At 43.6% G+C, this 10,394-nt stretch overlaps 2 protein-coding genes across 2 annotated transcripts; both read right to left on the bottom strand.

Moving 5' to 3' along the window:
* Positions 1-731: 731 nt before the first annotated feature.
* On the bottom strand, positions 732-4,619 carry mtx2 (metaxin 2). The gene is made up of 10 exons (XM_035173504.2): positions 4,434-4,619; positions 3,825-3,872; positions 3,682-3,728; positions 3,439-3,511; positions 3,147-3,223; positions 2,892-2,984; positions 2,747-2,785; positions 2,537-2,662; positions 2,366-2,442; positions 732-1,673 (listed from the first exon to the last, which is right to left on the bottom strand). The coding sequence occupies exons 1-10, from the start codon at positions 4,471-4,473 to the stop codon at positions 1,514-1,516; spliced, it is 780 nt and encodes a 259-aa protein (XP_035029395.1). The 5' UTR covers positions 4,474-4,619; the 3' UTR covers positions 732-1,513.
* Positions 4,620-6,881: 2,262 nt separating this feature from the next.
* LOC118119475 (homeobox protein Hox-D4b) lies at positions 6,882-10,084 on the bottom strand. The gene is made up of 2 exons (XM_035173498.2): positions 9,325-10,084; positions 6,882-8,668 (listed from the first exon to the last, which is right to left on the bottom strand). Exons 1-2 carry the CDS (start codon positions 9,971-9,973, stop codon positions 8,331-8,333), a joined length of 987 nt encoding a protein of 328 aa, XP_035029389.2. The 5' UTR covers positions 9,974-10,084; the 3' UTR covers positions 6,882-8,330.
* Between the last annotated feature and the right edge of the window lie 310 nt (positions 10,085-10,394).

Below are 10,394 nucleotides of genomic sequence, written 5' to 3'. Positions count from 1 at the left end.
AATTAAATCCTCACTCTGCGATTGTGTAGAATTAAAATACAAAAGCTGCGCTGACAGTTTCCCCAAATGACAGCAACATGAAGAATCTTCAATAAGTGCAGCTCTGAGAGTTTCTGACTTCCTGGGACTTCCTGAGACTTCCTGAGACTTCCTGGGACTTCCTGAGACTTCCTGGGACTTCCTGGGACTTCCTGCCTTGTGATGATGCTTCACTAACGACTGCGGACGACCACTTGTCCGTCTGTTTATTTCTCTCTGTCTGGATCGTGACCTCTTAACTGCTGCAGTGTCTGGTCAGAGCCAATCATCAGTCACCGTGTCACAGGTCCTGGAAGTTCAGAGGTCGAACTCTGACCTCGCAGAACCCGGGACCTGCTCCGTCTACTACACACACACACACACACACACACACAAACTGGTCAACTGGAGGGCAATCAGAGGTGATCAGACATTAACGTTGAGCTTGAGACCGATGCAGACACACAAACACACACAGATGTTATCAAGCCCCAAAAATAGAGTTCAAGGGGTTTTCTCAAAGATTCAAGTTGTGTTACTCTTTTCTTACTTAATTCAGATTTTACACATTTCCACCAAAATCCTAATATGATGTAGTTTGCTGCTGTATTTGGGTTAAACTGGATTTAAACAGTGGTTCCTAATGAAGTGGTCACACGTTGAATATTATGTTATAAATCATTATAAGAGACTTGAATGAAAACCACAATGTGTTGAGTTGAATGACTTTTATTTTGGAGGCACTTTCCATTCACACAAAGTTGAAAAACTAAGAAATAAATCACATCCTCTTCATCATTATGTTCATGTGTTTTTTCTTTTTTGTTCAGGAGAAATGAAACATCTGTATTTTTTAATTCATGTCCGGACTGTTTCACATTTCTGACAAGCTTCTTAAGTCCCCTGGGAAAAGAATAACAGTTCATGTGGAATCCCGCCGTCCGTGTCACAGCTGTCGAATCCAAACACAACCTCCGAGTCTGCGGGAATCTGTAACAAAAACTATTCTTGTCGAACCGAGTGGAAAAAGATGGAAAAAGCAAAGTGTAAATAAATAAGTTTCGAGACGTATCCGCCTGCTGAAGTGAAGTGCTGGACGTTTTAACACTGGCCTTTAGTCTAAAGAGTTCATTGTCATCAATATTTTTATTCGACCCAGTTGAGCATTTAAATCCGACGTGTTGTGGTGCATGCTCATAATGAAATGTGTTTAAACTTGGAAGATCGTTAACGTCCCTACAGACGATCTCTACCATGATTTCTGGGTCGTTTGGTGCTGGAGTTATTTGGAGGTACATCCTTTAGTGGACCGACTCCTCTGAACTGGGACCAGCATCAATGTACAAGCAGGAACATTAAAGGGACGAATCAAGAGGGGACATGTTCCTGCACAAGACGTGAATATATGGAGTTTTTTAGTTTGTCAGTGCTACAGAGAGGGGATGACAGACAGAAAGACAAGAATGTACAAGAGGAGGAGACGGAGTCGTGGTTCTCAGGAGCTCTTGTCTTCGAAGTAGGTTTGTTCGATGCGTCTGCAGAACGACAGCAGGTTGCTGTAGCTCTTGATCCGCTCGGCGAGCTCGGTGCTGGTCAGTCGGGTCGTCAGTATAGTGAACAGGTGACCGAACACCAACGCGTCCAGCTCTGTGGGCCTGCAACACACACACGAACCATTTGATTTAACACTTTACTTTAGTTCAATTGTGCTGCAAGAGTCGTTCTTTAACTTAAAGATAAGGTAAATAATGTTATCATTCAGCATAATAGTCGTTATTTACATTTAAATGCACTGTTCATGTGGTTGAAACCTGAACCAGTGAAACATTATATCACTACTATTCTTTCACTCAGCTTCAGAGGAAAACCAAGAAGACATTAAACCAACAGTGCTTCACACATTTCTGCTGTAGTTTTCATAACTAGTTTAAAGTTAAACTGTGCAACTTGTTCACCTTAAAACAGCAGCAGCTTCAAAATGAGTTTGAAGGTTCACTGACTTAGAATTTGTAGAAAGTTTCCTCCTTCATTTCCACTTCTCACCCTGAACGTCTGTTCTATGTAACTTTGGTGAGTGGGTACGATCTCCTGTGAGAAGTGTGGAACTGGCTGAGAGTGATTAAAAAACAGTTTACCTCCAATATGCAGCAGGAAACTTTAAAAATATTAAGAATTCTAAACAGAGTTTGGTGGATTTGTTACAGCAGCAGATTGAGTGAGTGGGACAACACAGCCAGAGCTCAGGTTGTAGTCAAAGCGACACACACTCTCCCTCACAATCACACTCACACTCACACTCTCTCACACTCTCTCACACTCTCTCTCACGCACACACACTGATACGTACTGTTTATTAAAGAAGAACGGTTGTGTTCCCAGCCTCTGAGAAAGCGCCTGGCAGCACTGACTGACATCTTCATAAACCTGAAACACACGAGCAGAGGAAAAGGTTTTTATATTTTTGTCAGTTTTTGAGACCGGAAAGTATCTGGACGTGGAATCCCCGGTGGCCGCTCACCTGCGCCAGCGTTTTCCCCCCCCAGCCGATGGCGTTCATCTTCCTCTTAACCTCCCACTGCTTGTGATAGGCCAGGACATTACTCAGCGGCCACGAGTACGGACTGCTGTATCTAGGACGAGAAATCTACACAAAACACACACACACACGCTGAGGAAGGGTCATTCTGAATAACTAATGAAAAGAGAGAGACAAGAAAACTGTTCACACCTCAGCTGCTGTGGCATCATCACACCACTGGATGAACAGCTGTAGAGAGGAGAAGAGACTTCAGTGATTGGTTGATAATATCCAGAAGTATTGTGTGTAACTGGTGTGTGTGTGTGTGTGTGTGTGTGTGTGTGTGTGTGTGTACCTCAGCAGTAAGCAGCATGTTGTTGACCAGCTCCATGTACGCTTTCATTTCAGCTCTTTGAACATCATCCAGACCGTCGCTCAGAGAATGACCCTGAAAACCAGAAACACTGAGAATATTAGTTCTCCTCCACAACCGAGTGAATCCTCGACACCAACAGACGACGAGTGGATTCATAAAATGTTTGATAATCCCACAGAAAACATCTCTGAACAACAAGCAGACAGTAAGTAGGTGAGTTTTTGTGTTACTTACCTTTGCTTTGGTGAATTGTACTATTGGCCCAAGTTCTGACACCACCTGGTTTCCTACATGAATAAAAGGGATCTTACCTGCAGAGACACACATTCAAACACACACACACACACACACACACACACACACACACACACACACACACACACAGATAGGGAGAGAAGAGTAAAGAAAGTTAATATCTTAGCCTATGTGTCCACGTTTCGATCCGTTTATCGAGAACAGCATTAATTTCTCGGTGGAATGGACGACACCAAAGAGACTGAGCCTCTGCAGCAGCACGTGCACTCACCAGAAGGAGACATGTATTCAGCATTAGCTCTGCAAACCACCTGCACAGGTAAACCACACATCCTGAGGTAGGCCTGCACAGACAGAGAGAAACAGGGGGACGTCATTTAGAAGTGGAATAATTAACAAAATAAGGGATCAGGGAAATGACTGATGGGTTTTTAATTCATTCTGCAGATCGATCTCCACATCGACACTGAGACGGATTCAATACACAGAGGAAACAGTGGGAACAGATGTTCACCTGCACAGCGAGAGACGAGGCGCAGTCCGACAGCAGAATCTGATCCTCTGTAAAACAGACACACAACAGAAACATCACGTTAAAGTCTACGTCAACAGAGATCGTTCATTCTGTGTGCGAGTTTCAGCTCAGAGCGGATTTACCCTTCAGCGGCTGGTACAAGGTCGCACTCTCAGGCCACGGCTCAGCAGCTATCCAACACAAACAAAAACAAACAAAAACAAACACAAACACACAAACACACACATGTTTGTTTAGGATTTTAACAACTGACATTCCGCTCATTTCACAGTGCAACACAACTATAAATGATTTAAATGGGAATTAGCATAAAGGCACAAACACAACAATCAACATTCACAGGTTCGATGCCAGTTTAAATCCGTTATCATTAAACATCACGTCACCTGACGTCACAGTGACGCGTTGCAGGTACTGTGACGTCAGGTGACAGGTGACAGGTAAAAATCCAAGATGGCTGTTTATTTATTTCTGCTGCAGCAGAGGAGCAGCTCGTGTTTGAGGCTGAATATTAAATAAAAAATATGATGAATTCTTCTGATTGAATCGTGTTTCTGACTCGCTGTGACGATGATCAAGCTCCGGAGCAGGTTTGTGTTTTAAATGTGAATCGTTAAAGAGCAGAGTTCGAGCGGAAACAGCCGCTGGTTCCCCGGTTCGACGTGTAGGACGAACGTTAGCATCGCTAGCTGGGCGGCTAACGGCGGCTAAGCTAAATGAAGGTGATTTACCTGCCATCTGCGACACGAAGGCTTCAGCCGCGAGAGACATGGAGCTGCTGGGAAAGTCCTCGAGTCAGAATAAAGGTTATTAACTCAGCTGGTGTCACAGCTCAGCGCAGGAAGTCTGAGGACAAGTGCAGCTGCTGCAGTCAACGACCGGTCCCACCGCCGTTAATGTCCCGAGGAGAAACTGTGACGCACATTGTTGGTTCCGAGGCTGTGATGCTGCAGCTGCCTCGTGTATGATGGATGGATAAATAGATAAATAGATTGATATATGGATAAATAGATGGATGAATGGATGGATTGGGAAATGATTGCGTTACAGCAGCATGTCGAGGGCATATAGAGAAGTAATAAAACAAATTAAAATAGCTCAATGTAAGATAAAATGTAGTAAAACTGCACATACTCCCGAAGTAAATGATACACAATAAATTACTAGAATACACAGTAAAGTACTAAATATAATATAACATAAGAATAGAATATTAATGCTGCTGTTTTATTTGTTAGTTCATCTTGTGGGTCAACTGATTTATAATAAATGTTCTAGTTATTATCATTTCCTGTGTCACTCGCTTTGTTTATCCTTAGGAGTAACCACATATATTCACATCATCATCATAAGACTTTACTTTCATCCACCTCATCCCCACATCCATTCATCCCTCTGTTTCCCCCTCATCCCTCTCTTTTTCCTCTTCTCCTTCCCTCATCACTTCTTATTCAGTCAGGTCTATACATCTCATTCTAGGTAGATACTGGCTTAGGCCTATGTTGAGCTCTGGTGAAAATGGTCGTTATAACAAAACATACAATCTTCTAAAAAGAAGAGCAGGTTGAGATTCATTTAAAATTGCTTATTGGTTCTTTTCTCTATTTGAGAACATCTCAAAGTTTTCTGACCCAAGTCCAAATAGAACTTCTCTTGTAAATGTCGTTTTCTCTCTTTCAGGCTGCAGTACTTACAGCAACCAGTCGGGGGCGTCCCTGCTTCACCTCAGTCAGACTGGAAAAAAGCAGGTTGGTGTTAAAGTGCAACTCAAACATCTCTGTTGAATATCAAATGTTTTCATTAAACACACAAGAGACTCTTCAGTCAGTCTGTTGATCTTCATATGAAAAATCCTGTCAAGTTTATTTACAACTTTGAGAAATAGAGACGAAATCGAATATGGTGCACAGAATACGATCAGAGTATTAAATGCAGGATTCATAGTCTGACATTGTTGAGTGTGGCTGTGTTGTTTCCAACAGCAGAGCAACACAAGCACAGCGGCCTTTCCCTCATGTTTGTCACATGTCAGACATGCAGATGCTTTACAATATTTCAGTTTATGAGTGAACGTGTGAGCTTCTGTCGGTCAGACTGTTCGTCTTTGTGGTCGATTGGTTGCGCAATGTCAGCCACGTTGTGCCTTTCCTGCACATTTAACCGCGTCTCGGCCGGAAGCCACCAATTAATGGCTCTCCGCGCTCATTTCCCTCCCATCCTGTAACTAAAACACAAACACACACACACACACACACACACACACACACACACACACACACACACACACACACACACACACACACACACACACACATCCCACAGACATAGTGGATTCCTCTCACCTAAAGTGACCCACGTTGTCCCTGTGCGTAAACGGTGCGTAAAAGCGCACAGAAGTCATAAGATACATGTGCCAAATCTTTCACGTTGCTACGAATTCTTTTTTCAACCATTTAAAGAGGTTGAGGTTGATAGTCCACGTGTGATGCAGCCTTGATGATGTTTTAAAGAGGAGAAACAGTTTGGGCATGAGTCTTCACTGAATTGTAATAATTAAACATTTTATAACTTGGCGAATGAGAGAAAACGAGTTTACGTGCAGCATCCCTCCTCCTGTCTCATTTGGAGACAGATGTCTCTCACTCCCGGAGCATTTGCTCTTCTGTGTCTCCGTCTCTGCTTCACACAGTGGTTAAACAAACCAGCCTGTGTGGCTCTATGATGATGTGACGTCCAGGATCACAGTTTATCCGCGGAAATAATCCGGAGCACATTTTAAATCCTCCCACGGGAGAAAATGGTCACATTTAAGAAGCGTCTCAGCTCAGACATCACGGACATTTGTCTTTCGCTCACGTGAAGTGATTCAACGCTCCTGTAAATTATGACTGTAACAAAGACCGTGTAGAAGACAGCAGATCACTCTCTTTTAAATTATGTATATTTTTTCCCCCTTTCATGTGGCCTATTAATAAATATTGGTGGTGAAAGAAGATTTATTTTGTGGATGAAGACTTGATCCATTGGGACATTCACCTCCTTGTCCTAAAATGATTGATTGTGTGTGTGTGTGTGTGTGTGTGTGTGTGTGTGTGTGTGTGTGTGTGTGTGTGTGTGTGTGTGTGTGTGTGTGTGTGTGTGTGTGTGTGCGCGCGTGTGTGAAAATATTCGCATTTCACTTTTACAACTCGAAACATTTTGGTTTATTTTTATCAAAACATTTCCACGTATCAAATTTTTTTTTTTTTTGCACGATGAGTTTCACTTTTTTTTTTCTTACAAAAATGGACACGTACAAAAGAACAGATATGCTGCTACGAAGAATAAAATATGCTTCTAAATAATAATAATACAAATAATACAAATAAGTACTGGCGTAGGCTAAAATACATTTCAATAGCATATTTCAACTGGAGCAACACTTCGCTTTTCTTTCAGAGAGGATAATTTCCAACCTCTCGGTGCTGGATCCAACAACAAACCTTGCAGAAAGTTCTTTTCGTTAAAACCCTGTAACCCTGAGAACATGAGTTGGACTTACAGTCGCTGTCGTGCATTTAAAAAACCTCTACATCCAATTTGGCTGCTTCTCTTAAGTCTTTATTTACGTGTTTCCTCGTGCGTAAAAATGCAACTTCTCCTCTAAATTAATGACGACTTCATTCCCCTTATGGAATTAGAAAGAAAAATCTGAATATGGCTACTTATCCTACTAAATATTCATTGTTTTTTCTGATATTCCTAAAATAACAACTGAAACCTTACTAGTCCAACCATTCTGCGGGTCAGGGATTTGGTGTTTGTGTTAATTGTTTTCCCCTTTGAGGCCCCAGTCTGTGGAAACAACATTTTGGTAATGTGCATATTCATTTAATCGCTTTAGGTAGCTCTTCTAAAACCCTGTATCGTATTTACCCTGTAGAAATAAAACCCTGTTTTCTCCAAAGGACGCAATCCTCCCTCGCTCACCGCAGATAAAGGGAGAACTGCAGCCAATCGCAGGCACAATGCTCCTGTGCCTTTTGTGTCTTAACTTGAAACAATTCACTAATTGCACCATGAAATGTTAGACCCCAAACAGCCCTAGATCTATAGAGCTGCACATATTAGCCGAATTATCATTTAGTAGATGTGCAGAAAAAAATAATTCAACTATTTGAGTTGTTAAAGTAAGTTTTTTTTTATGCTAAAGATAAATGCAGGCTCTTAAATATGAAGATATATAAAATATCACATTAAAGTGGATATCTGAGGTTTGGAGGGTCGAGGACTCACCGGACATTTCACAGACTAGAGGATTAATCGATTAACTGAGAACATAATCGGTTGAATAACTGGTGAGTAATTGCAGCATTAAAAGCAAAAAAATCAAAGCCTTTCGTTTGTGAATTAAATATCAGACTGAAACTGAAATATCTGTACAACAGAAAGATTCAAACACAATAAAATATGAGGCATTTAAAATATCGATTAAGCCATTTGCTGGTCGATTGGTGGATAATTTCAAAGCAGCTAAGAATTGTTTCAGGACCGCAGTTATACCCTGGACCCCTTGAGCAATGTGGGATAGTGAAGGTGCGAGCATGGAGGCTCGTGACGCACAAACGGTGCTCGGACCAGCGGCGTGTTCACACGGTGATCACCGCCTTCACAGTGCTGCCGCTGTCGCTGTTGCCGCTGCTGCTGCTGTTGTTGTTGTTGTTGTTGTTGTTGTCCGTCGCCCTCTTGTTTTTGCTCCTTCCCTTGGTGTTGGGCAGCTTGTTGTCCTTCTTCCAGCGCATGCGCCGGTTCTGGAACCACACCTTCACCTGGCGCTCGGACAGAACCAGGGTGTGGGCCACCTCGACGCGGCGGCGGCGCGTCAGATAGCGGCTGAAGTGGAACTCCTTCTCCAGCTCCAGGACCTGCTGGCGCGTGTAGGCCGTGCGCAACCGCTTCGGCTCCGGTCCCGTGTGGTTCGGGTTCACTATTTATTTAAAAAAAAAGAAAAGGAGAAAGAATTAAATCCACAGAAGCATAAAATTCAATTCTTTTAAAGTTTACTATTATATTCTTATTTGGAATCATTGTTATTAGTATATTCAGACAATTATTATTCCTATAGGTTATATAATAATTCACTTAAATTATGTATAATTGAATTAGAAATTGAAAACCCAACATTCTAAAATTTTATGTGAACATATTTAATTATGATGGTGGTATTTTTTCAGTTTTGATCCTCGTTTCACTAGGATGAAAATTTTCTTTACTTTTAACTCTCAGCTTTTTTTGTTCAGCTGCACACCAGATACACACACACACACACACACACACACACACACACACACACACACACACACACACACACACACACACACACACACACACACACTGTGGCAGGGCCATAAAACTTTATAGGGGTTGTAATTCTCTCTGACTCTCACTGAGATCGTAAATAACTCGACAACAAAAAAAACTCGCACAAATGGACGAAAGAAAGAAAGAGAAAAGGAGAGAAGAGGCTGCATCTGGCTCCTGAAAGATAAAAACCTGAACAAGGGACTAAGAGAAACTGAGGTGATGGAGAGATGGAATGGAGAGAGCAGAAACGGAGCGATGTAAATCTCCAGGATGTCTCACCATGAGCGATGTGCACTTTCTTCATCCAGGGGTACACCACGATGGGCGGCTTGTCTCTGCCCTGACAGGCCGCTTTCCTCTGCACCTGAACGCTCTTCGCGCACGTCATCCAGGCCTGGCACTGCAGGTCACCCGCGGGGAACTTGTCCTTCGCGGGGGCGTCTGTGTCCCTGTAGCCGGGGAAGCTCGCACCTTGGTGCTGCGAGTGGTCCTCTCCATCCTCCCGCGGGCGCCCCTGCACAGAGTGAGGATAGCCGGTTTGTTGTGGTGTGTATGGAGGCGGAGGGGGTTGCTGGTAGCCCCCTCCATAACTACCACTGTCCTGGGGGTTGTTGTAATACCCCCCCTGGTCAGTAAAATTACTGTAATCTTCTTCACAAGGCGGGAACTGCGGCTCAGCATATTTACAGCTCACCACGTAGGACTCCATGATTGATTTATAGCGAGGCTGGAAGGAGAATACTAATTTTTCTTTCTCGCCCCTCTCTCTGTCTCCCTTTCCCCCTCTGGCACGGAGCCATCCTGCGGCTGTCAAATAGACGGACGGCCGCGCGGGCCACGTGACCCTGCGGCCAGCCAATGGGAGGCGGCACTCCGGGTTGTTTATGTCGGAGGTAATGGGATAATTTGAAGGCAGAAAAATGTTCATTATGGGACTAATGCAGATTCGCCCTGGTGGGTGGAAAACGGTTAAGAATAGATGTTTGTGGACTTTGAAGAGAAACGTGAAGGATCCTGCGGGCTGCGGACTTTATCTCATCATTTGGCTGCACACTCCCCCCCCCACCACCCCCTCCGTCCATCCCTCCATCCCCCCCTCACACACCTATTGAGAGTGCACGGACTGTAGATTTATGACTTTCAGCTGACTGACTCTTACCCCCACAGATGGCCGAGGCTGAAAAATTAATCTCGCCCATATTGAGGGGCCGGCAGGGGCCAGATTTGGCCTTGTGGCGAGTCAAAAGGGCGCACAACAAAACGTGGCCGGCCAAAGAGGCCTCCAATAAAAAGAAAGGGATAAAAGGTTCCCAGACAGTGACTAGTAGTTGGCTTTGTTAGGCCGGGGG

This window comes from Hippoglossus stenolepis, chromosome 12, assembly GCF_022539355.2.
Source record: "Hippoglossus stenolepis isolate QCI-W04-F060 chromosome 12, HSTE1.2, whole genome shotgun sequence".
NCBI lineage: Eukaryota > Metazoa > Chordata > Actinopteri > Pleuronectiformes > Pleuronectidae > Hippoglossus > Hippoglossus stenolepis.
The sequence above is the reverse complement of the archived record's forward strand: the minus strand, read 5'-3'. Positions and strand labels throughout refer to the sequence as shown.

Coding starts and splice junctions, on each gene's coding strand:
- LOC118119475 (XM_035173498.2), bottom strand. CDS start 9,973: ATGAACATTTTTCTGCCTTCAAATTATCCCATTACCTCCGACATAAAC. Junction 8,669..9,324: donor GAAAGTGCACATCGCTCATG/GTGAGACATCCT, acceptor TTAAATAAATAG/TGAACCCGAACCACACGGGA.
- mtx2 (XM_035173504.2), bottom strand. CDS start 4,473: ATGTCTCTCGCGGCTGAAGCCTTCGTGTCGCAGATGGCAG. Junction 3,873..4,433: donor CTTCGTGTCGCAGATGGCAG/GTAAATCACCTT, acceptor TGTGTTGGATAG/CTGCTGAGCCGTGGCCTGAG. Junction 2,443..2,536: donor GGGGGAAAACGCTGGCGCAG/GTGAGCGGCCAC, acceptor CGTGTGTTTCAG/GTTTATGAAGATGTCAGTCA.